The sequence below is a fragment of the Hylaeus volcanicus genome, chromosome 6 (genome assembly GCF_026283585.1).
Source record: "Hylaeus volcanicus isolate JK05 chromosome 6, UHH_iyHylVolc1.0_haploid, whole genome shotgun sequence".
Taxonomy (NCBI): domain Eukaryota; kingdom Metazoa; phylum Arthropoda; class Insecta; order Hymenoptera; family Colletidae; genus Hylaeus; species Hylaeus volcanicus.
Window position 1 is genome coordinate 25,419,970 of NC_071981.1, and position 22,491 is coordinate 25,442,460.

General features: G+C 34.0%; 7 protein-coding genes across 13 annotated transcripts; 4 read left to right on the forward strand and 3 right to left on the reverse strand.

Moving 5' to 3' along the window:
• The first annotated feature begins 7 nt into the window (after positions 1 to 7).
• On the forward strand, positions 8 to 1,659 carry LOC128877962 (aurora kinase B). 2 transcript variants are annotated; one of them, XM_054125680.1, is made up of 7 exons: positions 8 to 137; positions 292 to 417; positions 490 to 681; positions 752 to 886; positions 960 to 1,118; positions 1,198 to 1,429; positions 1,488 to 1,659. In XM_054125680.1, the coding sequence occupies exons 2-7, from the start codon at positions 308 to 310 to the stop codon at positions 1,572 to 1,574; spliced, it is 915 nt and encodes a 304-aa protein (XP_053981655.1). In that variant the 5' UTR covers positions 8 to 137; positions 292 to 307; the 3' UTR covers positions 1,575 to 1,659. The 2 variants fall into 2 exon arrangements, with proteins under 2 accessions (XP_053981655.1, XP_053981657.1); XM_054125682.1 differs by lacking the exon at positions 8 to 137 and adding an exon at positions 209 to 227.
• On the reverse strand, positions 1,635 to 4,157 carry LOC128877957 (tRNA pseudouridine synthase Pus10). The gene is made up of 7 exons (XM_054125675.1): positions 4,017 to 4,157; positions 3,512 to 3,663; positions 3,346 to 3,450; positions 2,962 to 3,269; positions 2,682 to 2,893; positions 2,491 to 2,616; positions 1,635 to 2,412 (listed from the first exon to the last, which is right to left on the reverse strand). The coding sequence occupies exons 2-7, from the start codon at positions 3,647 to 3,649 to the stop codon at positions 1,787 to 1,789; spliced, it is 1,515 nt and encodes a 504-aa protein (XP_053981650.1). The 5' UTR covers positions 3,650 to 3,663; positions 4,017 to 4,157; the 3' UTR covers positions 1,635 to 1,786.
• On the forward strand, positions 4,049 to 5,863 carry LOC128877961 (transmembrane protein 183). The gene is made up of 8 exons (XM_054125679.1): positions 4,049 to 4,259; positions 4,343 to 4,423; positions 4,553 to 4,654; positions 4,726 to 4,791; positions 4,864 to 5,002; positions 5,081 to 5,279; positions 5,356 to 5,520; positions 5,597 to 5,863. Exons 1-8 carry the CDS (start codon positions 4,190 to 4,192, stop codon positions 5,861 to 5,863), a joined length of 1,089 nt encoding a protein of 362 aa, XP_053981654.1. The 5' UTR covers positions 4,049 to 4,189.
• On the reverse strand, positions 5,846 to 9,355 carry LOC128877953 (conserved oligomeric Golgi complex subunit 2). Of its 2 annotated transcripts, none has more exons than XM_054125664.1 (13): positions 9,193 to 9,355; positions 8,842 to 9,019; positions 8,536 to 8,763; positions 8,193 to 8,459; positions 7,817 to 8,118; positions 7,619 to 7,736; positions 7,225 to 7,547; positions 7,087 to 7,153; positions 6,830 to 7,010; positions 6,490 to 6,769; positions 6,242 to 6,407; positions 6,083 to 6,162; positions 5,846 to 6,007 (listed from the first exon to the last, which is right to left on the reverse strand). In XM_054125664.1, exons 2-13 carry the CDS (start codon positions 8,911 to 8,913, stop codon positions 5,992 to 5,994), a joined length of 2,100 nt encoding a protein of 699 aa, XP_053981639.1. In that variant the 5' UTR covers positions 8,914 to 9,019; positions 9,193 to 9,355; the 3' UTR covers positions 5,846 to 5,991. The 2 variants fall into 2 exon arrangements, with proteins under 2 accessions (XP_053981639.1, XP_053981638.1); XM_054125663.1 differs by having other exon boundaries at positions 6,227 to 6,407; positions 9,193 to 9,354.
• Positions 9,356 to 9,496: 141 nt separating this feature from the next.
• On the forward strand, positions 9,497 to 11,574 carry LOC128877972 (ubiquitin-conjugating enzyme E2 L5). Of its 2 annotated transcripts, none has more exons than XM_054125700.1 (4): positions 9,497 to 9,791; positions 10,139 to 10,234; positions 10,441 to 10,627; positions 10,694 to 11,574. In XM_054125700.1, exons 1-4 carry the CDS (start codon positions 9,765 to 9,767, stop codon positions 10,861 to 10,863), a joined length of 480 nt encoding a protein of 159 aa, XP_053981675.1. In that variant the 5' UTR covers positions 9,497 to 9,764; the 3' UTR covers positions 10,864 to 11,574. The 2 variants fall into 2 exon arrangements, with proteins under 2 accessions (XP_053981675.1, XP_053981676.1); XM_054125701.1 differs by lacking the exon at positions 9,497 to 9,791 and adding an exon at positions 9,856 to 9,877.
• A 146-nt stretch (positions 11,575 to 11,720) lies between these two features.
• LOC128877951 (cullin-3) lies at positions 11,721 to 18,706 on the reverse strand. 4 transcript variants are annotated; one of them, XM_054125656.1, is made up of 14 exons: positions 17,795 to 18,706; positions 16,342 to 16,725; positions 16,060 to 16,263; positions 15,795 to 15,974; positions 15,335 to 15,709; positions 14,970 to 15,140; positions 14,789 to 14,896; positions 14,542 to 14,719; positions 14,217 to 14,455; positions 13,958 to 14,127; positions 13,725 to 13,863; positions 13,516 to 13,643; positions 13,379 to 13,437; positions 11,721 to 12,129 (listed from the first exon to the last, which is right to left on the reverse strand). In XM_054125656.1, the coding sequence occupies exons 1-13, from the start codon at positions 17,852 to 17,854 to the stop codon at positions 13,413 to 13,415; spliced, it is 2,361 nt and encodes a 786-aa protein (XP_053981631.1). In that variant the 5' UTR covers positions 17,855 to 18,706; the 3' UTR covers positions 11,721 to 12,129; positions 13,379 to 13,412. The 4 variants fall into 4 exon arrangements, with proteins under 4 accessions (XP_053981631.1, XP_053981632.1, XP_053981633.1 ...); XM_054125657.1 differs by having other exon boundaries at positions 11,721 to 12,143; XM_054125658.1 differs by lacking the exon at positions 11,721 to 12,129 and having other exon boundaries at positions 12,412 to 13,437; positions 17,795 to 17,911; positions 18,403 to 18,706.
• A 1,503-nt stretch (positions 18,707 to 20,209) lies between these two features.
• LOC128878815 (isocitrate dehydrogenase [NADP] cytoplasmic) lies at positions 20,210 to 22,455 on the forward strand. Its single transcript, XM_054127363.1, has 2 exons — positions 20,210 to 20,700; positions 20,977 to 22,455. The coding sequence occupies exons 1-2, from the start codon at positions 20,512 to 20,514 to the stop codon at positions 22,183 to 22,185; spliced, it is 1,398 nt and encodes a 465-aa protein (XP_053983338.1). The 5' UTR covers positions 20,210 to 20,511; the 3' UTR covers positions 22,186 to 22,455.
• Positions 22,456 to 22,491: the final 36 nt, after the last annotated feature.

Below are 22,491 nucleotides of genomic sequence, written 5' to 3' on the forward strand. Positions count from 1 at the left end.
TTTTTTTTAAAGTAGTAGTGATAGTCAGATGTCGCTTAGGTCGATGAGTCATGTTCAAAGATTTGAATCAAAAATGTCAGTTACAATGTGGGAACTCGTGGGAATCGAGTGAATCTGTTGTCAAAAGTTATTTTAAGGTACATTGAAGCATATTACGTGTAAAATGTCATACGATTTCTCTTTATATAAGCGAGAAACGTACTACTAACGTGAAATATTTTAAATATGTAAATTCATGGTGAACAAGAAGTATAATATACTACCAATATACTAAAAGTGAACATTTTTTAGGATATAATTAATCACAATGCATTCCAAAGTGGATAAACCTCTTGCCAATGTTCCATCAGAGTACAAAGATGCTGTTCTTAATACTTTATATAAAATGGAAGATCACATCGAAGCAAGAGGTCCAAAGTAAGTTGTAAAAACTGTTCTAGACATTATTCTACAAACTATTATTTTATAAAAAAAATATCCCTCGCGCAGGTATCTGTGGAGCATAGATGATTTTGAAATCGGCTCACCTTTAGGTCGTGGTAAATTTGGTCGTGTATACTTGGCGAGAGAGAAAAGCACGCAGTATATGGTCGCTTTGAAAACTCTGTACAAGGTAGAGTTGATAAAGGGACGTGTTGAAAAGCAAGCAATGCGTGAAATTGAAATTCAAACGCATTTAAGGTAAATGCTTATTTGTAATCATTTATTTCTTTTATTTCTATTTGAGTTTATTACAATACATTATTTTCAGACATCCTCATATTCTTCAAATGTTGACATATTTCCATGATCATAAACGTATTTATCTTGTATTAGAATTCGCAGCTGGAGGAGAATTATACAAAGAATTAAAACGTCAGCCTAACGAGAGATTCAGTGAACATTTGTACGTACTTCTAAAGTGATTCACAATTTACTTAACAAATGCTCTCATTTTTAATTAACCATCGTTTTGTTAGGTCTGCAAAGTATACTTATCAAGTCGCGGATGCGTTGGAATATTGTCATAGGAATAACGTGATTCACAGAGATATAAAACCTGAAAATTTGTTACTTACGTTTGCCGGCGATGTAAAGCTAGCCGACTTTGGTTGGTCTGTTCACGCGCCATCTTCCAAGTGAGTTCTACATGGAGTAATCAAAGGATAAAACAACAAATTTCAATCGAACGACTATTAAAAATATTAATAACTGTAGGAGAAACACGCTGTGCGGAACACTGGATTATTTACCACCGGAAATGGTAACAGGACAAACCTATGACATATACGTCGATCACTGGTGTTTGGGTATTCTTTGTTACGAGTTCTTAGTCGGTTCGCCACCGTTTCTTAGCGACTCGCAACAGGAAACTTACGTTAAAATAAAAACTTTAAATATAAATTGGCCAGAATCCATTACACCTGGAGCTAAAGATCTTATATCAAAGGTAATTTTTTCTTGTACTTTTTAGTTTCCACGAATCATAATTAATATTTTAATTGCAGTTAATTAAACGAAAAAGCTCAGAAAGGATTTCTATGGCCGCGGTTAAAAAACATTTTTGGATTCTGAAATACAAGGATGCGCGTTAATGTAAAATATTTAGTCTTATTATATTATTATTATTATTATTATTATTATTATTATATAATAAATATGACCGACTGTAAAGGACGACTGAAAGGAAAGGTTTAGTTGATTATTTGAATTGATTCCAACGAATCCATTTAGCGTAGAAACACTGTAATTGTATTTACATTCTTTACAATTACATATAAAAAATATTGCAGGTATTAAATAATATCTATGGCCAGTTTAAATTAATACCTGTCACGTCCAACGCGACGATATCAACTTCGGTATTAAGAATGTCACATAAACTTGGTTTAGTCCGTCCAAAATCGCCGTGCACAAATTCTTTTACGTAAGTTCCCGCTTGTGTTTTAATATCCAATACAAAAAACACGCTGGGATCTTCACTCGCGGTATCCAATAATTTCTTTAATTCCTGAGGCTTTGCCCAGCGAGCTCTCATTTCGTATATTAAACGTATTCTGGGGCTGAGAGGTCGTCTGTGCAGTACTCTAACCGGTGTTTTTTGGACTATTTTTACTCGCTTTAGATCATTCAATGTTTCAAGAGGCAACGCATCCTTCGAAATATCGCGACAGATGCAAAGCGCTCGATAAAATTTTGTTTTAACATTTTCGCCTTCCTTCAATACCTTCAAATCAAGTCTAGATAGAACTTTCAAATTTGACGTGATTTGGACTTGTTGGGAAGATTGATTGATTTTATCGACTAGATTTAATAGTAATTCATCTGTTATTTTAGTCATTCGAGGATTTATTAATTCAATCGCAAATGGTCTCCCTGCATGTATGTTTCTAACGTCGACGTCCTCTCTTCCGGATGATAGAAATTTAATAGCTGTACGCGAATAAAATTGTTTCTCGCATTAAATATGTAACACATACATAACGAAAGGGTAAAAAGTATCCAACTTACATTGAGCTCCTACAGCTTCTGCAATGGGATTACCTAATATATCTTGAACAGACGTTTGCATCTTTTTCTCACCGTTTATAAACCATGGTGTTTGACTGAGTTCCCTGGATAACTTGTTGTATCGACCTAAATTTATGATATAGAATATGTACGACTCATATCTTTTTTATACTTCTGATACGATACATTACCTCCGATGAAAATGCTCGAATGCGAACACACGATATTTTCTACATCTGCACTCGCAGGTGTTTCAAGGGAAAAGTCCTTGAAACACTGAGCAAACTCTTCATCCGTTATATTGGTCATTAAAGTTTCTATACTTTTTCTACTAAATCTATTATCGTTGCACTTTCTTTTTCGCTTATTTACCGCGCTTTTTGTCCCTTTATACATGCTCAATCTACAACAAAGGAAACATCGTTAAAGGTACTATCCATTTAAAAAAAAAAAACGATGTTTTCCACTTACAATGATTCGCATTCTTTTTCGTTATACTTATACATCAAAATGATTTCAATAAGGAAAGCAGAGGGTGTTGTTGCGTCTACTTGTTTCCTGATAGCTTGCTCTACTTTCGGAGTAATTACCAATTTCCAAACGTCTTTAATAGTTTGCATTTTGAGTTTGAGGCTGGTCAATGCACTTTCTGAAAGACCAAGTTCAAGACCACACTGCATATGCAACAAACGTTCTCTAAAGTTCACGCAAGTAGGAACCGTTAACGCAGATACAAATGTCTCGCTGTCGTAATTTTGTTTTTCTACTTCTGTCTGAATCTGTTTATAAAAGTATTTCAAATTTATATGAACTTTACTCGCTACAAATTAAACGCGTTTGAGCAGTAAAACTTACTTTTTGAATAACTGATTCTTGCATTCGGTTTTGAAGAATCCCCAAGCAAGCTGTGCAAGGAACTTCATCATTGGAAGAAACATCTTTTTCAGTGATATATCCTAGCTGTGGAAAGCATTATATTACATCATAAAAATAAAGAAAGATTATTGTATCTATAACTTACACTGTTTGCAATTTTAATAGGATCTTCGTAACACTCCTGTGTACGCCAGCAGATGAATCGAAAGCAACATCTTAAGCAACAGTTTTGTTTTTGTAAGGAATTGAAGATGCGTTTTTCTTCTTCAATGGAGAGACTCATTTTGATGGAAAATTCTGCAATACATTCTTATATTTAACATGAATTAAACTAAAACTGATTTTCGGGATATAGTAAATAAAAGAAGTGACTAAAAATTCGACTGCACGTGTTTATAAATAATTGATTACAAATTGTAGTAAACTGTAGTCTACGAGGCGGGAAAAGTTAACGTGTTTTATAAGCGCATCAACATCGTGCCGATCATTACGAATTTACGTAATTTTTTCGCTCTCGACAATATTCATTAAAATTAAAGATAATTAATAAATCATGAAATGCGATCCAGCGCAGTGTGAATCACATTCAATATAATGCAATATGCAATATACGTGCGCGATATAGCTAGTGCATGTCCCTACCGACTTACCGATTATGAAGGATAACCAAGGATAACGAGTGGTTATCAGTGGTTATGTTATGGGTGGTTAACGTTAACAGTGTGGCCTATTGCTAATGTAAATATTTATAAATTTTATGTTTAATTTTGTTGCAACGGGTATCTGGTGAGTTCTTAGATATAGTAACGTAGCGCGTAACAACATGCCTATATTACGAAAAAAGTCAAGCAGAAAGATAAACACTGAGAATGGAAATGGTAATGCGATTGAAGGTTAGTTGTCACTTCATTATTATGACGTATCATTAAAAACAGTAAGTCCACCGAGTAATGGTCATTTTATGTTTTCACGACAGATGTAACTATCGACGATTTCGCAAACACGTCGCGAACTCATGCGAGATTCAAAAAGGCTGCAACGAACATGTCTTCCAAAGGTTACCTTTTCTTTATTTTATCAATGGATTTTGTATTTTGCGTGGCTTTCATTCGACGAACAAAGCTTATCTTATTCATCTGTATTTCTCTCGCAATCATTTTTATCATACATTTCATTTATTTTACAGTGATGCAAAAAGCAACAACACAACAAGAAGAGTTGTATAAAGCAGATGAAAGTGACGAACCTGCTCCGCTTAATGTAAATAAGTCTAAGAAAAATAGTAAAGGTACGCTGTTTTGAAGATATCGTAGAATGTTGATTATCCAAAACACCAAATATCTAAATTTGTCTGTGTAGGCACATTAACAAGTGAAACGGGAAATAGAAAGTCAAGAATGCCTCAAACAAGTACCGAAGATGAAGGTAAATTGTAAATGAAATAAGAACTATAAAACAAATTTATAGAATGAATTATATTTTTCACGTACTCGATAGGTGTGGATTATCCATTGGATGTGTGGTTTATTATATCCGAATACATTAGTCCAGAGGCAGTAGGAAAATTTGCTAGAATATGTAGAAATTCTTACCATGTAACAACAACAGGCAAATTTTGGTTTCATTTATATAAGTCGTGAGTTTTATTTTGAATAAATAACTTTTTGTCTGATTGTAAATTAGTAGCATGATATTAAATGAAATGTTATTACAGTTACTATAGGTGTGTACCTGGTTTACCAGAACGCCTTCAACCGCACTGCATGGTCCGTGTGCATGGGTTACGTGCTTGCGTTATCAGAATGTTGCATTACACTTATTTTGTGCTGAAACGAGAAATCGACGATGTCTTTTATCAACAAGACGATCCACATTCTCTCGTGAAAAGAAGATGTTGTCTCATGTGGCATAAAGTAAGCGATGTAAAAGCATGCCTAATAACGATAGTTTCAACGGAATTAAATATCGAAATTTTACAAATTCTGTTAGGAAGGAAAAATGCGGTGGTATTTCTACTTCAAATTTAAGGAAGTACCAAACTCGTCTAGAAATACGTTGAAAGAAAAATCCGAAATAACTGGTAAAAAATCAGATTTTCTCGAAATGTTGGAGGACGTAGCTGCGAATCCAGAAGAGGACTGTAAAGTACTTAGGGTATTTATTATTTTATACAATTTTAGACAACATATATTGCTACAGAATATCATTTACATTGTTGTGAAATTTATAGGTAGTTTGTTTAAAATATAGTATGTTGCCACTCGTGATCGGCTTAATTTTGCAATCGGTATCGATGACTTTGATGCCAGGTTTCAAAGAACATAGATTACAACTTCGTTTTGGGACATCGAATATCGCCAGTTCTTTAACGAACCAAGTGGTTTTAAATGGTGTCGTTCATTGCCAAATTCTAAACTGGTGGCATCCGCTATATCCCCATCAAGACGCGATTACAACTATCGAATTACCACAAAGTGATTTTTGGGATCAGAGCTAATTGTAAAAGAATCCCATATTTTACCAATGCGCAAATAGAATACAAGCGTGACTTGTATAATATAAATATATCTATGTAAATAATACATTAAGTGTCTCTGTTAACGCATTCTCGTTGACGTTTTATTTTCAACTATTTCGATTCCTACTTAAATCCAACGCTTTAATTAAATATTTTCATTTTGTTGTAAACAAAAGAGTTAGAGGAGGAGAACGTTACCTCCTTGAGGATGTTTCAACGGCATGCAATAGCTCTTCCACGTAGCGGACATTCAAAGTCGAGATCTCCATTTCAGTGATCTAAAACACATATAATAACAAATTCGATGCAGCACAAAATAACAAATTTAATAATAAATATTACCATGTTTGTGTATACTTGTACATCGACTTGTAATTGAATACGTATTTTTTCATCGTCGCTGATTCCTTGAACTTCAGAAGAAAAGGAACCAGTGGATTTGTCGCGTATTTTTTTCAATCTCCTTAGACTCTCCTCCGTTTTTTGTACCGATATTAACACATCCGTTACGGAAGCCAAGTAACTAAGAACAGTGTAAATTTAATATAAATTATAATAAATTTAACAAGTATCGTAGTCTCCGATACGATACGTTGGTTGCTTACTATTCGGTCAGCGAAGAGAAAGCTAATTCCAACCAACGATTAACGTTGTCTGGTATAACTTTCTTGTAATCCGAATGGAAACTAACTAAAAAAGCTAGCGCGTTCTTGACGTAAGCGCACGGTTTCGTTGGTACGTCCCTTTTCGTTCGTCTAAATAATCTTGGTATATCGCTGACTTGTTTTAAATGTGTTACGCATGGCCTCAAAAGTTCGTTCACAATTTCTTCCGAAACCCGTGGTAAGATAACTTTGAAATTTTCCGTAGTTTCATTAAGGGAATCTATGGAAAAATAAACGTGTAAGTTTAAGCGATAATAAGACTAGTATTCAATATTGTTACCTTCTAATAATCTTAATACCCCCTGTTTCCGTTCTTTAAGTTTCATTTGAACTGTTTCCAGAAGGGATGGAAGCATTTTTACAATTTTCTCTATATCTTTATGTAAACAAATTAGGAAATTGAGCTTCGTGGAATGTTCTACTTTATTCGAGTTGTTGACTTCATTTTCTATCGGCCATATCTTTACATAAAACAAGCAATTAAAATCTATTATTCGAATACGTTACGTAATATAAAAAGAATGCAAATGTTAATACTTCTTTGAGCACTGTTTGAGCCCACGTTTGATATCTAGCACATATCTGAAGACTGAATTTCCAGAATCTAGATATAAAAATGTAACGATAATTTATAGTATTTTACTATTTAATTTCATCTTTGATTTGAATACATACCGATGGAAGAGTTGATAAAGATATACATCGTCAGACCAAATTTTTTGGAGATTATCCCATACAACATACGTTGCATGAAGAGAAAATTCATTTTGATTAAGAAAATCCAAAGTTCCTTTTATGGATGCTGGCGATATTGGTTTCGTTAAAACTGTCTCAATAACGCCAGCTATTTCTTGAAATCGTATCTGAAAGTATACTGGTAGATTCCATTTTTTTAGAAACTTTTTATATTGTTTGTTTTCCTTTAACACAGCTAAAGAATCAGGTGTGACACACTCGGATTCAAATTTTTCTAAAAACTCTAAAGTTGCTATGTATCTCTGAAATATGAAACATTCCGAAATAATACGGTATTATGATAATAAAAGTATTATTCTTTTTATTTACCTACCGAATGAAAGAGTACCGGGTCTCCGGGAGCAAAAATACATTTTATGTATCGCTCAATTTTCTCTTCCACGTCAATCCAAAAACTGTTTACTAAGAAATTAAAACCTTTTATGGACACCCTAAAGCAAAAATTGAAAATGATTTGCGCGTGATAATATGTAAAAATTTAACGTTACAAAAAGTAAAACGAAATGCATACTTATCGGAATGTAGCGTAATATCTAAAAGTTGTTTGAGTTCTATGTTCAAAATATTTAATAATCTGTTATATATACTCTGTAGACCGAGTAAGTCAATTTGTAAATTTTCTATATTAATTACGTTATCGATCAATGGACCAACAATTTCTTTTCTTACTAAATCCTCTGCATCTCTTATTTTATCGAGCATTACATAAATCCTCAAACAACGAATTAATAGAGCAGAATTTTTTTCTTGTATACACGCGAAGAAAAACTCGTTAAGATGCGTCATGTAAGATCGCTCGAAGCATTCACTTTCCTGTTATAAAATTAATTTTCTTTTATTAACAAGGAAAACAAATGAACTTTTTATTTTTGTACATGTATGCATACTTTTTGTTTATCGCTCATAACGTCTAATTTACATCTGAACATGTGAAATTGTAACAGATTGAGTTCTGCTGCTGCTTGTTCCAAAATGTCTATTTTAGTAGGGCTTTCAAGAAATGCATTTAGAGATAATACCGACGATAATTTGTTCAGCGATTTATAAATATGTTGTAAACTAAACAGACTCTGCTTGTATTCTCTGATTTTGTTATTTTCGTTTATATTATTAGAAACTGCAGTAATCTCGTCGTCTAACGTTTGTCGTACTTGCTACGATAAAAATAGTAAAATATAATTAAAGTGTTATGCATAGATATTAAGAAATCCAAAAGGTTCTTTATTTTACCATTACTTCTTCTCTTAATTGACCCAGGGGTGTTTGCAAATCGTTAATAGATTTGTCAAGACCGATCAAGTTACTGGACAAGTTCACAAAATCTATGTAATCTCTGTTTATTAAATCGATCATGGCGGATCTCAACAATTTTAAATATATTCCCAAATCATCTCGCATTGTTTCTAATTTTGAACTTTTCTTATGCTCTTGGAGGAAGGTATCGACATTGAAATTCTCCTAGAAATTATGGATCATTAAAAGTTTGTAAGAATCCTTAATATAACGTAATACAACTCAATAATAACAGCAATTTACTTGGATGAACTCGAGTTCTGTAAAACACAAGTCCTTTGGAGCTTTGGGTAAATTAATATTCTCCTTCGACATGATGAATTTTTTTATCCAAATATTATTCCTTTATCAGAAAATTCCTATTTTCTTGTTCACAAATTTACAAATTGTAATCCATCGGAAACTTTTTATTTAAATAAGCCTGTAATATGAATTAAAGTCATGAATGTAATAATTGCGTAAAATCTAACAACTGATATCAACTGATGTAATAAAAAATACAGAATATTTAAGGAAACAGATAATCGAAAGTTTATCAACAATACTAAACGTCAGTCGGTTCGTGACAAACACTAAATTGTTTATTTTACTTACAATTATGTAACGAGATTTTAATTATTTTTCAAACTACTCGAAACATTTAAATCTTTTGTATTATATTATTTTATCATCATTCTCTTTACAATAATTTCATGGTTGCGTTGGTGGTGCTCACTAGTGCTCATCCAGCTCATCAGTGCTCACCAGTACCAGTGCTCACCGATGCGCTAGATATGTACAGATATGTAGTGAAATGTCAACTTACCAGCGCCATCTTGTCACGGTGAGATAACTAATAACACGAATGGAAGATATTGCGTCTGCGCATGGATCTCTTGGCTTTAGTTTGCAACTCAACACGTGCGCACGCGCGCGTACTCACACAGTTGACCGAATAAACGGGATAGCGATTCTATTCACATGATCGACAGTAAATATCTATATTCGCATTGATGTAAAGGCCGTGCTGTGACACAAAACACGATTAACGAACGTTTATAAAAAATTTTTTTTTTCGACGATTTTTCTATCGATACACTGGGGAATTTTCAAGGACGGAACATAGTTGCAAGCCACCTCCGAAGAGCTTGACAAGTTTTGCTAGTTTAGTGGAATTTATTTTCAAAATGGCAGCTACGAGAAGATTGCAAAAGGTAATTCAAAATTTCTGTGAGATAGGAGTGATCGTGCGTTCAATTCGACGTGTAAAGTACGATCCGAAACATCGTCGAAAATGATGGCACGTTTGTCATATAGACCGATTAACAGACTTTCCATGGGATCCCTACTCCTGACAAAACACTGAGCTTTTCGATCGTGATATAGAACGTTAATATTTCTACTATTGTTTCTAAATCTCCGATTTTTTTTCCTCTTGTCACGGATATCTGTAGTTCTCGTAAAATTATCGATGTGCATTGTTTCATTTGCATCGAAAAGTGCTCGCGTTATTGTCACAATTTAATGACACTTTTAGATGACAATTATGTTCTTTTTCTAGGAACTCGGCGATATAAGAGCTTCGGCGATGAAAAATTTTATAAATCTACAAGTAGACGAATCAAATATTCTAACTTGGCAAGGCCTTATACTGCCGGTACGTTTTAGTAATCATTTTAGTCTAGAGACATAACCTAATCTCATCTAATCTTACTTGAAGAGACAACTATAGGTTGTTGTATAAAATGCTATAGAATACTTTGAATTGGAGAATATTCTGTATAACTCTTGTAACGAAAAGTGTAAATACATACGACATAGATTTTCTACTCTATTCTGAAATTTAATTAGAAAACATTGCAGGATAACCCGCCATATAACAAAGGAGCGTTTCGCATTGAAATAAATTTCCCTGCAGAATATCCCTTTAAACCACCTAGAATAATCTTCAAAACGAAGATATATCATCCTAATGTAGACGAAAAGGGACAAGTATGTTTGGCGATCATAAGCCCCGAATATTGGAAACCAGCTACAAGAACGGAACAAGGTAAACTTGTATTTAAATTTATGATATCGTTTAAAGAAATTACGTAACCGCTCGATTTATTTGTAGTTGTACAAGCTTTAATAGCATTAGTGAATGATCCAGAACCGGATCATCCTTTGAGGGCAAATATCGCGGAAGAGTTTGTGATGGATAGGAAAAAATTTTTGAAGAACGCGGAAGAATTCACCAAAAAGCACGCGGAGAAAAGGCGAGAGTCATCTTCCTCTAACGAATAACCACGAGTGACTATCTCTACTCACCATGATGCCTGCCGCCCGACATCTAATTTAATTCAAGCTGACATAGACTTATCTGTTACATGAAAACAAGTTGAGACACATGTGTACAGTATTGGTTAACTACAGACAATGATATGAATATACGCAAATTGTAATGTTTATAAAGTGGATTAACGAACTTTTCAGAGCAAAGTAAATTATTATAAACTAACTGTATAATATTTTATACAATTCGTGTTTGAAATCGTTACGCGGTCACGTTCCGTACGATTTCCGAAGGCTTGAAGAGTATTACCTGTCCTTTTCTTCTGCTAAAGCGAAGCAGTAACAATTTGTTGAAAGCAAACAATTTTAGAATACTAGATTTACGTTCGTCGCTAGAAACATTTTCGCAATCTTGATTTTTTGATGCATATCAATCAATCCTGTAAACATCAAACAATCGTCATGAATGTACATAAATCTGTGTGATTATTGAAAGTCAAGTTGATATTGTAATCGCATTACGATGTATTTTTTTAGCGTTACGTTGGAAATTTAATTCCATCTCTTAATATAAAATATTAATTTGTAATTCAGTAATCTCGCAAATGATATTAATTTGTAACTTAGTAATCTCCCATACGATTACAATTGATGGTACTACTTTGCATATATGTAATTCTCTGTTTTTGATGTAACGTTAATACATTAAATATTAAGAAATTACATTAGTATCCTCATTAAATACATATATATCGCTCTCTGTAACATAACGCAGGATAGTTGAAGTGCAAATTACTGATAATATTAATTACAGAATTTTTTTTTTAATTTGTCGACGAAAAAGTAAGATTACTTCGCGTCGCTAACTTACCTTACAAAATCATAATTTATCATTTAAAAATGATTAGAAAATATACCGGGAAAGGACGGGGCAGAATTGTCACGATATTCTGTATTTAAAACGTGTCGAAATTAAGGATTGCTTTTATAGGGTTTTATTTTTTATTCAGTTTGCGTAAGAAAAGGTAAAACCTTTTGTTTAAATATTAAAACTCTATATTAATAAATAAAGATATAAATCAAAATAAAAACATGATACATTTCACGTGTTATCAATCTTTCGACACTTGAGCCTACAATATAATATGGTTTTTCAATCGTAACTTTTCATTCCTTTATTAAGTTCTTCATTTTATGTAAGCTCATGCGCGCACTTTTTTTAATTCCACCAATAAATTCCACATCTGTTACAGATTCGTAGATTCCACTTTTGGCATACTACAATAAATATTCTGCGATTTAACGAAGAACTGGGTTAATTTTGGTTGTAATGAAATAATTGATGAGCTAGGTGGAAGAGGTGGAAGTTGCGAAGAATGTACGAAAACTTTGACTCGTTAGTATTTTTATTGATTCGAATTGCTGTTTATATAATCAACTCGTAATATATGGAATTTAATTAGATTCCGTCTTGCGCAAACAAAATTTGGTGGTGCGAAAAGGAGCATAGCAAGTTTATATAAGGATATGGAGAATGTTTAAAATAAAATAATCGAACACTGAAAATGAGGCAAATATATTCTTAGATATACATTCACACTGCTTATGTACACACATAATAGATAACCACAAACGTAAATAAAGTCATGGTATAAAACCAGTATTTTAGCGAAGTTCATGGTATATCCAGGTGGTTTTTATACGATAGACAATCACAGTTTTACAAGTGTAGAAAAAGTCCTTAATCGTAATAAGACCGATGTGGAAATCGTGTTTAGCAATCGTATCTTACTTTTCATTTATCATTGAGAAACATTGGTTTGAATCAAACGCTATTGAATTTCAATTATAATATTCTATTATAGCCGGTGTTTTTCGCAAGTCTCAGTTAATTTAACCAGTTATGAGTGAAATGCGATGAAGTGATTTCAGGGAAGAGGATATCATCAAAGTTACATAACATACTTATAAATCTTCGTTTTAAACTTGAGAGTATAAAGTTTACAGTTCTCGATTAACACGTCAACCTTTTCCACCAAACTAGTCAATTATAAAATATGTCTATTTCTTCGAATTTCGAGGCAATCAATATCGATTTATAACACCAATTCATTTTGTAACATCATCAATTTTGTTTTTGCAAATTTCCATTTTAAATTTTAGGTTTTGAACCAAATAAAATTTTGTCTAGGATTAATGTGTATAATACGTGGCACATGTAACAATTTTATTCAACGCGAGACGGTAATATTTTATCAAAACCTAAAATATAAGATAGAAGCGTATTATTATAAACGACTATCGATAATTAATGGAATGTAGAAATTGATATTCTGTCGGAGTAAAATGACTGTGACGTGGAATGCCTCAATCGCCAGAGTATTAATTATGCTGGTGAAACAATAATAAAGGCAATAACAATGTCTAGTAAATGAAAACTGATGATGCAACGATATAATTAATCGACTAAATATAGCGAAATGTTGAAATACGTTGAAAGGAATTTGTATTATTACAAAATACTTACATGTTTGTACAGATCCAATATTTGAATTCGAGCTTTAAGCAACGTACGTATACACCTTTCTGTAATCGAAAGTAACGAATTGAATTATAATTAAAAATTCTATGTTACGATGCTAAAAAGATAACTGTTACACGCACCTATCGTCTGGCGTGCGTGCCAAATATTCACGTTCGATTAAACCTTCGATACGTTTTTTAATTATTACGGGAGAAGGCAAGAATCGTCTTCTTAATTGCTCCGTTACTTCTGTTACAAGTATATTATGCTGAAAAAGGGGTAAAACGTGTGATAGAAATGCATCGAGAGCACAAGTAATAACGAACACGATAGTATTAATATTACGTACTGGCATGCGTTTCCGATCTTTCATAATACGAACGATAGCAGCTTCTATTTCATGCTTTCTGTCTTCGTCGACTTTATTACGCGTTTCTCTTCTTTCTGGTTCCGATTCACCTTTCGCCGCTACCGTTTGAATCTTTACTCTTTGTAAAAAAAAAATTATTCACTATTTATAATATAATATCAAAAGAGAACTATTTACCTTCCGATGATATTACTTTAGTAAAGTCAGAATACCTGTGTAGTTTGCTAGTAAAACTGTCATTGACACAGAAATAATGCGAAGGTTCTATTTCCTTTGTACGAGGATGCTTTAGTAACACTCTCTGAGTAGCTTTGCCCATCGCGAGAGATTGTAACGCTCTAACTAAGTCTCTCTCTGGAATATCGGTTTCACCTTGAATTTCCTACGCAACGTTTTATAGATTGTATCGTGAAACATCGAAATTCCAACGTAAGTGAGATTTATTAAAAAACACTGCCTGATTAAACTGACCTCGTATGTTAATTTCTCTCTTTTGTTAAAGAGCATTAACACGCACATTTGATAAGTCGAGACTTGTATTATGTGTTTCCTTGTGTTTCCGCAACTGCTGCTACGTTGGCTTAACAAACTACCGTTAGTGCTACCGCTTCCATTACCGATAGAACTCGAAGAGGACGGTGTGTCTAAGCCACCGCAAGTACTTTCCTCTCTTCGTGGCCCGTGAAATACAGCATTCAAATCTGCAGAACCTAACAATCGAGAGAAAAGTCATAGTTAGCCGATGTTTAGTCAAAAGACGTAAACAATAGAAACGGCAAAGAAAAAAAGAACGAACCTAATTGTGGTTGTAATGTTAATTGCCGACCACTGTGTTTAGCGAGATAGAAACGTCGGAAAGCGTCGAAAGCATCTCGTGGGGCTGACGGCATGCTACACTTTGGAGTTGCGGATTGCGTTGGCCAAAAACCAGTTGTTAAAACTCTTACGCTTATGTCAACGCCATGTAAATTTGTCTGTAATACGGAAGAAGATAGAGGGCTGTCTAATTGTCCTACTGTAAGCGTATAAAATATAAAACTTACATTGGATGTGAGGACATGATCTTTAAATTCATCCATAATAGTATTACTAACTGTTATGTCTTTGAACATTCCCTCTAATTTCGACGTGAACTGGCATCCGCATTCAGTCTGTAATGTAAAAGAGCATATAATACAGGTGTTTCTTTCTTCTAAAATTAATGATTCGATTACAAATATTTACCTTAAGTTTAGATATCATATTCTTCTCACTGTCGTCAGAAACGGATTTATTTAAGAGAAGACGTTTGGCTAAGTGTTGCTTATAGTACCGTTCGAATACGTCCTTTTCTTGAAGAAATCGAAACAGAACCATGGTTTTGTCTAGGATACCTTCGATTTCCTGCTCTGTCATCTAAATATCATTAACGAATGCTTTTCATTAATGTTAACTATTATACGAATACTTACTATTAGATGCAAAGAAGTTAAAACAATCTTGTTTTGTGAATATGCAACAATCCTTTGCAGAATACAAAAGATTTAGTAACATTTTGTTACTACCTACCATAAGTACATATCTATAGAAATGCAATTAACAGCACTAACCCCTTTAACACCCTTTTTGAGCTTGTCGTCGATGAAGATCGAAAGGTATTCTGGACTCTTTGTATTTAAATTGAGGAAGTATTCGAAATCAGAAGCTATCATTAGTTTGTAGTTCTTATCATTATTAAACGAGTAGTGAAGAAAGTGATCAAAACGATCTTTTAAATCCAATAAATTCTGCATGAAAAGAACGGCATTTGTCGTCGAATCGTGCTCTTCCTGAATCATAGCGCGTCCTTGTTCTTTGAGAAATTGGGAGACGCAATCGCATACTGTACGTAATCCGTCCGAAACTCGTGAAAATAATTTGTACATGCAACCAAGATCTTCAGTTTTCTGATTTTTGAGCATATGCACTACACCGCTATTTTCCATCTGTAAGCAACAAAAAAGTGTAACGTATTTAAGAAGAAGTCGACAAATATACAATATACAAAGTATTAAATAGCATATTGTATACCTCGACGATAGTTTTCATATGGATTTTAATTAGCTCTTCTTCTACAACTTCTACTATTCGAGGTTCGGTAGATTCGTCTAAATAATGTTTTGCTCTTTCGGATTCCTCGCAAATTCTAGCTTCAACTTTTTTTATATATACCGACGCACTATTTTCAGCCAAAAATTTTTGAGATTCCATCTGAAACGAGCGTAACATGAATCAATAGTTATAAAAAAATGTACGAAAATTAGATTTAAAAACTATACGCGGAAAATTTTCTTACCCTATAAAATTCAGCGCTTTGTTGTAAAAAAGGCCTTTCGAAATCTTCTTCGTAAACTTGACGACTGTTAATACCGAGTAACATCAACATTTGGCAGGCATTTTTTATCGCGATGCGATCTACTACTTCCCCCCTTCTTTCTCTCGCTACCATACCTAGTAAAGTTTCTCGTAAATGATCTCTCACGCATCCATATCTGACAACCTAAAAATAATGAAGTGAATCGTCGCTCATCTTTTCGAGAATTAGTTCGATGTTTGTTATATCGTTGTAGAGAATTACCTGATCTCTAAATATGATAAGACCCAAGTTATACACATTGTCTACATCGTTTTGTTGCACATACACTCTATCCATATACATTAGAATATCTCTAATCATAACCATAGATGTTTGATGATCGTTCCAAGCTTGATTTAACGTTTGGAGAAAATTATTGTGGAGCGATCTTAATACATCTTCTCGTACTTTATTCTCGAGATGATGTGTTACGACTTCTTTTAAACCTGTATATAGACGTTCCCCATATTTGTGAAGAACCATAGTATAAGCATTCCGATAAAGTTCTTCGAAACTAAGGCCCGAATTATTTTTCTTCTGAATCTCCTGTATTGCATTTTTTAACAAAGCCCAAATACTTTCCACGTACTTTTCGTCCATATTAGTCTACAAAAAAGAGAGCGAAACAATATTAATTATATTATTTTAAACATGGATAAGTAATTAAGATATTGGAAACAACAAAACTACTGAAAATATTAGAAAAGCGGTTGGTTTCATTAAAAGCATAGGTACATCTGTAACTGGTAAAGAATATACTATGTACGAATGTTAACCCTATCATTGTACTATAGATTACAAAGATATAAGTTTTCATTGTTTATACTGTTTTTCTTCTTAATATTTTAGTTGAACCATAATTTTTTCCTTTTCCTCATAAGTTTCACTTATATTGTTTTGTTCAATGATTAAAATAATCGAAGTAAACAAGTAATGCAAGAATGTTTTCTAATTAAATTACATACAGTTGTATGAAACATGACCGCAAAGAGATACACAAATGTTTGCTGTGGTTGTTTAAATGTTAGACATCTTTTTTTATTTAATTTAGAGACTCTGTAGAAATAATTATATAATTATAAATTTAGCTGTTACAATTACAGTTTAGGTTCTAAACTTTAATGTCACAACAGACTGAAGCGCATCGTTATACATAATAACATTGCAGCAGTTATATTTCATTGCTTCATTTTTATGCCACTATAGCAACTACTTTTTACCAATCAGATTCTTGCAGACATGTTCAGGTGTATGATAAAACACACTAACATATTATAAATAATCCCTATAATATGAGAAACAAAATACTAGGTATATATCATCTATGACTGTATACATCTATATGCATGTATAGGTGTTAAAATATCAACTTCAGCTTTATAATGCAGAATATATTGATCAACAAAACTAATGCGCCCCTGTGAGCAATTAAGACAGAAAGAAATATAACCAAAAAATCAATGCATTATAAAATTTCAAAGAACAGGTTATAAAAATATATGTATATACGTGCATATGTGTGTGCGCGTGTATAGAAGTGTAAATTTGTGTAGAAAAACATTTCGACGAGTTTATAGGTCGAACGAAGGGAACCGAGTGAGAAAGAAAAAAATGTACGGTGGTTGAAGCGAAAGAAGGTTAAAAATGTAAAGGGTAACGAAAAGAGAGTACTCACCGGAAAAGCACGTATACGCATCTTAGTTTCTTTCTTAAGCATAGCACTGCTCTTCATCATGACGAATTTTCTAGCTGAACGAGGATCCTGTTTAGAAATGCTCTCTGTCCGTCGATGCTACGATAACGTTACACCGTGTGTACATTGACACCAGTTAAACGTAGGGAGCATTCACGTTCACGTACGAGGCAGAACGGCCGACGATGATCGGCCACCGCACGAAAATACGATCACTCATCCACGTTTACGGTGTGCAAAAGAACCGAAAATTGTCTTGTTATCGTGTACATTTAATAAAAGAAAGAAAAATACGCCGATGCTTCGAAGAGGGGGAGAGAAAACGAGAGGCATGGAGAAAGAGACAGAGAGAAGAATCGAAAAGAGCGAGCGAGCGAGCGAGCGGACGAACGAACGCAATAGAGGATGGAGGGGGAGGTGAGGGAAAAAGAGGTGCTCTCTTTTTTTGCCCGGCAGATGAAAATGGGGGATAAGGCGCTTAAGGGTTGAAAGGGTAAAGGGGAATCGAACGTGAGAGGAAAACAAGTAAGGTGGTTGAACAGAGGTGAAACAAAAGAGAAGAACAAAACGGAAAGGAAAATATCGCGCACCTGTCAACAAACCGTATTCTGTCAGATTTCAGGAAATAGTGTTAAACGCGAACGCACGTCGATCCTTGAACACGTTAACGTGATCGTCGGTACGTTTTCAGCGTCTTTCGAGGCATAGCGCAATTTCGCTCGTAAGAACTCGAGTTTCCATCCTACTTAACTCGATACTCTGTACACGAAATATCATTCACAACGATACGCTCCATGCGCATGAATCACAAACACTGCTGCCAGTTAGACATGCCTATCATGAATTTCACTATTCCACAATACATCGCGAAACGAACTGTTAGCGGCTGAGCTTACAAATATTTCACTCCCATAGATAGCAATCGCACCCTGATAGCAGCCAATCTCGCTCAACTATGGTTTTTAAACCAGTCGCGCCATCAGTGGAGAAACGTTTAAGTTTGTGTAGCAAAGGTAGTTTCCACCGTCGACTGCTAGATGGCGCCACCAACGCAGGCTCCGAAAATTACGACTGTATTAAATAACTATTCAAAAAGATAAGAAATATGCCATATTAACTGATATATTGTAGTATTATAAGGCAATGAAGCTTATTAATTATGTATTTGTAACAAGTAAAGAACGTTTCTTAAAAAATATCGCTGGCGCCATCTAGTAGAAACAGTGGAAACTAGTTTTACTACAAACTTGGGCGTTTTCACACCGATGGCGCCACCAGTATCAAATAGTAACGCCATCTAATAGAAACAGTGGAAACTATTTTTACTACAAACTTGGGCATTTTCCCACCGATGGCGCCACTAAAACTAAACCAGACGTCATCTGGCAGCAATAGTGAGAACTATTTTCACTACAAACTTGGGCGTTTTCCCACCGATGGCGCCATCAGTTTTAAAACCAAATTAGTATAGTTTAGCGATGTGCTGCTACCATGAAGCGTTCGCTATATTTGGTAGAGAAACATTGTGAGTGGCGGCCTTTCTGGATGAACCCGTTGAATTACGATGAAACAACAATTTTTCGTTAATACTTTGATGTATGTAAAATTAAAAATAAGGATTAAATTATTATACATTTATTTAATGCGTTATTTAATTTTTCCAATTTACTCATTCATGGCATTTGAAAACTGTCCTTAATTGTTTACGATTCCAATTCCAGTCATATGGAAATGATTCTCATTTTATATGCGTAAAGAAAAAGATTCATCGACTTCAGGAAAGTTATTCCAGATAAAAAAAAAGTATGGTTACCTTGGAAAGATGTCCCAGTTGTTTTGAAATTTCCTTATTTCTGAGCAAGATATCAGATTTATATTAATTATTTACGAAATATGAAGTTTGTAACCATTTACGTGCTATATATGCGAATTTTTAGTGTATAATTATTCACAAAGTATGTACGTCCTACTTACGCTGACCTTCCATTCAAGATTTGCATACATGCTTGTACCTACAAAATGTAAATCAGAAGGATACGACAGACGTATGCTGTCTGTAATTGTTTAATGCATTCTCATTCACCATATAACATTGATAGTAATTATAAAAGAATCATACTTTACTGATAATTAAATTTACATAATTTCAACAGTTCTTTACATTCGACAAATACAATTCCTCGTAAAATGGCAGACCTTTTTTGCCCTCAAATACAAACTTTTCTCTATGAACACCAAAATATACCAAAAATATATGGTTGCTACATTTAAATTTTCACGGTTAAACATTATTTACCATCACGGTCCAAACTCCAGAGATTAGACGAAACTTTTTAACTGATAAGAGAAACTATACTACTATGTATTGAAAGTTTATTATGAACGAAATATTGTATCGATGTAATCGTCCTAATATACGCATCGAACGTCGATTTGGTCTACATTTTGTAATTTAGCGAAAGATACGTAAGATAAAAATACCATTTACGAAAATTGTGAAAGTTTAATATACGTTGTGTATGTACGTGCATATACGTATATTACGATACATTTTTTGAAGAAGTTGACAAAAATATATGTGACAAACACAAATACATTTTATCGTCAGATATTAGATAAAATAAATTTTGCAAGCGTGGACCGTACGTAATCGTAGGGTAAAGAAGAACAGTAGCAATAAGAAAGTGGGTAAAGCTGCCATGTTTTCGCCCCACCGTCTCAGAGTGAATCTGCATTTTATAAGGAGTGCAGCCAATATCGGATCGTGTAGTAGCACCGTCAGGTTGTCGCCGATACTGTGCGAGAAGATTCATCTATCTCACGAACGTTTTGGACATTCATTTGTTAGAACATTTAGTGCTTCATCCGCAACTATGGCAAAAATAAAGGTAGGCCAATAGTAGCTCAATGACATTGACTTTCCTATATAGTGCACGTACGTACACATATACGTGTAACAAAAATGTTTAAATATACACGCGTATGAATTTGAATCAATGCTAATTGAATTGACGGCAAGTATATTGTCCATCTTACGAAAAGAATTCTTTTATATCTAATAAATAAAAATAATCTTTTTTACCTAACAATAGAATAATTTTTAATTCTATGAATTTTTAATTCATGTTCTTTAATTCTATGCTCTTGATTGCTATTTATTTTAGGCTGGCCCTGTGGTCGATATCTTAGGAGATGAGATGACACGTATCATATGGGATTCTATTAAGGAGAAACTGATATTACCTTATCTAGATGTTGAATTGCATACATATGACTTGGGTATCGAAAATCGTGATGCAACCAATGACAATGTAACCATAGAGTGTGCCGAAGCTATTAAGAAATATAACGTAGGAATCAAATGTGCCACTATCACACCCGACGAGAAAAGAGTAGAAGAATTCAAGTTGAAAGAAATGTGGAAAAGCCCCAATGGTACTATCAGAAATATTTTAGGTGGCACAGTTTTCCGCGAAGCTATTATTTGCAAAAACATTCCCCGTCTGGTAACTGGTTGGAATCAGCCAATCATCATTGGTAGACATGCCCATGCCGATCAGTACAAAGCTACAGACTTTATAGTACCTGGACCCGGGAAACTTGAAATTGCATGGACCGGAGACGATGGACAGAAACTCCAGTACACGGTTCATACTTTCAAAGGACCTGGCATCGCGCAAGCTCAGTATAATACAGATGAAAGTATACGCGCGTTTGCTCATAGCTCCTTCCAGTATGCTCTATCGAGAAATTATCCTTTGTACCTCTCGACGAAAAACACAATTCTTAAAAAATACGACGGTAGATTCAAAGACATTTTCCAAGAAATATACGATAAAGAATATAAAGCACAATTCGAAGCAAAAAAGATTTGGTACGAGCATCGTTTAATAGACGACATGGTAGCGTACGCAATGAAGTCGGAGGGTGGTTTCGTATGGTCTTGTAAAAATTACGATGGAGATGTTCAGTCAGATTCCGTGGCGCAGGGATACGGATCCTTAGGTCTGATGACTTCGGTCTTACTTTGTCCGGATGGACGTACCGTGGAAGCTGAAGCTGCTCATGGCACCGTCACTAGGCACTATCGTCAGTATCAACAAGGAAAAGAGACATCGACTAATCCTATTGCTTCGATATTTGCATGGACCAGAGGTTTACTTCATCGTGCAAAACTGGACAATAACGATAAACTTAAACGATTCGCGGAAACTCTAGAATCAGTTTGCATCAACACCATAGAAGCAGGTTTCATGACGAAAGATCTCGCGATTTGCATCAAAGGCATGAGCAACGTCACTAGATCAGATTACTTGGAAACATTCGAATTCATGGATAAACTGGCGGAAAACCTGAAGAAAGAACTCAAATGACTTGGAGTTGTTTTACCTGGTATAATACAATCGAAGTATTAAAAAAATATATCGGAAAACTAGTATATACCACTGGTTACGGGGAAAAGACGTGCATTTAATCTGCATATAATGAATTGTAAACACAATGCAGAGATACATAGAAAATTAAGATTAATATATTGTAAGAATGCATTTCAAAATTTCGTTTTTATATCATGTTAATTGCATTTTTCTTATACAGAGATTTTTAAATAATTGTTAATTATGAATGAAATCGAATGAATCGACCGTGATATTTTCTTATCCTTCCTTTAACTATACAAG

Bases quoted from the DNA above. Each gene is read 5' to 3' on its own strand.
- LOC128878815 (XM_054127363.1), top strand. From the start codon at position 20,512: ATGTTTTCGCCCCACCGTCTCAGAGTGAATCTGCATTTTATAAGGAGT. The intron at 20,701-20,976 runs GTAGGCCAATAG...TATTTATTTTAG, and splicing joins CAACTATGGCAAAAATAAAG to GCTGGCCCTGTGGTCGATAT.
- LOC128877961 (XM_054125679.1), top strand. From the start codon at position 4,190: ATGCCTATATTACGAAAAAAGTCAAGCAGAAAGATAAACACTGAGAAT. The intron at 4,655-4,725 runs GTACGCTGTTTT...TTGTCTGTGTAG, and splicing joins GTCTAAGAAAAATAGTAAAG to GCACATTAACAAGTGAAACG. The intron at 4,792-4,863 runs GTAAATTGTAAA...CGTACTCGATAG, and splicing joins AACAAGTACCGAAGATGAAG to GTGTGGATTATCCATTGGAT.
- LOC128877972 (XM_054125700.1), top strand. From the start codon at position 9,765: ATGGCAGCTACGAGAAGATTGCAAAAG. The intron at 9,792-10,138 runs GTAATTCAAAAT...TTCTTTTTCTAG, and splicing joins CTACGAGAAGATTGCAAAAG to GAACTCGGCGATATAAGAGC. The intron at 10,235-10,440 runs GTACGTTTTAGT...AAAACATTGCAG, and splicing joins GGCAAGGCCTTATACTGCCG to GATAACCCGCCATATAACAA.
- LOC128877957 (XM_054125675.1), bottom strand. From the start codon at position 3,649: ATGAGTCTCTCCATTGAAGAAGAAAAACGCATCTTCAATTCCTTACAA. The intron at 3,451-3,511 runs GTAAGTTATAGA...TGCTTTCCACAG, and splicing joins CTATTAAAATTGCAAACAGT to CTAGGATATATCACTGAAAA. The intron at 2,413-2,490 runs GTAAGTTGGATA...ATTCGCGTACAG, and splicing joins AGAAGCTGTAGGAGCTCAAT to CTATTAAATTTCTATCATCC.
- LOC128877951 (XM_054125656.1), bottom strand. From the start codon at position 17,854: ATGATGAAGAGCAGTGCTATGCTTAAGAAAGAAACTAAGATGCGTATA. The intron at 16,726-17,794 runs GTGAGTACTCTC...TCTTTTTTGTAG, and splicing joins TGCGTATACGTGCTTTTCCG to ACTAATATGGACGAAAAGTA. The intron at 15,141-15,334 runs GTTAGTGCTGTT...AATGATATTTAG, and splicing joins TCAAAAAGGGTGTTAAAGGG to ATGACAGAGCAGGAAATCGA.
- LOC128877962 (XM_054125680.1), top strand. From the start codon at position 308: ATGCATTCCAAAGTGGATAAACCTCTTGCCAATGTTCCATCAGAGTAC. The intron at 418-489 runs GTAAGTTGTAAA...TCCCTCGCGCAG, and splicing joins ATCGAAGCAAGAGGTCCAAA to GTATCTGTGGAGCATAGATG. The intron at 1,430-1,487 runs GTAATTTTTTCT...TTTTAATTGCAG, and splicing joins CTAAAGATCTTATATCAAAG to TTAATTAAACGAAAAAGCTC.
- LOC128877953 (XM_054125663.1), bottom strand. From the start codon at position 8,913: ATGTCGAAGGAGAATATTAATTTACCCAAAGCTCCAAAGGACTTGTGT. The intron at 8,764-8,841 runs GTAAATTGCTGT...CATAATTTCTAG, and splicing joins CAGAACTCGAGTTCATCCAA to GAGAATTTCAATGTCGATAC. The intron at 7,011-7,086 runs GTATTAACATTT...TTTTATGTAAAG, and splicing joins CTCAAACAGTGCTCAAAGAA to ATATGGCCGATAGAAAATGA.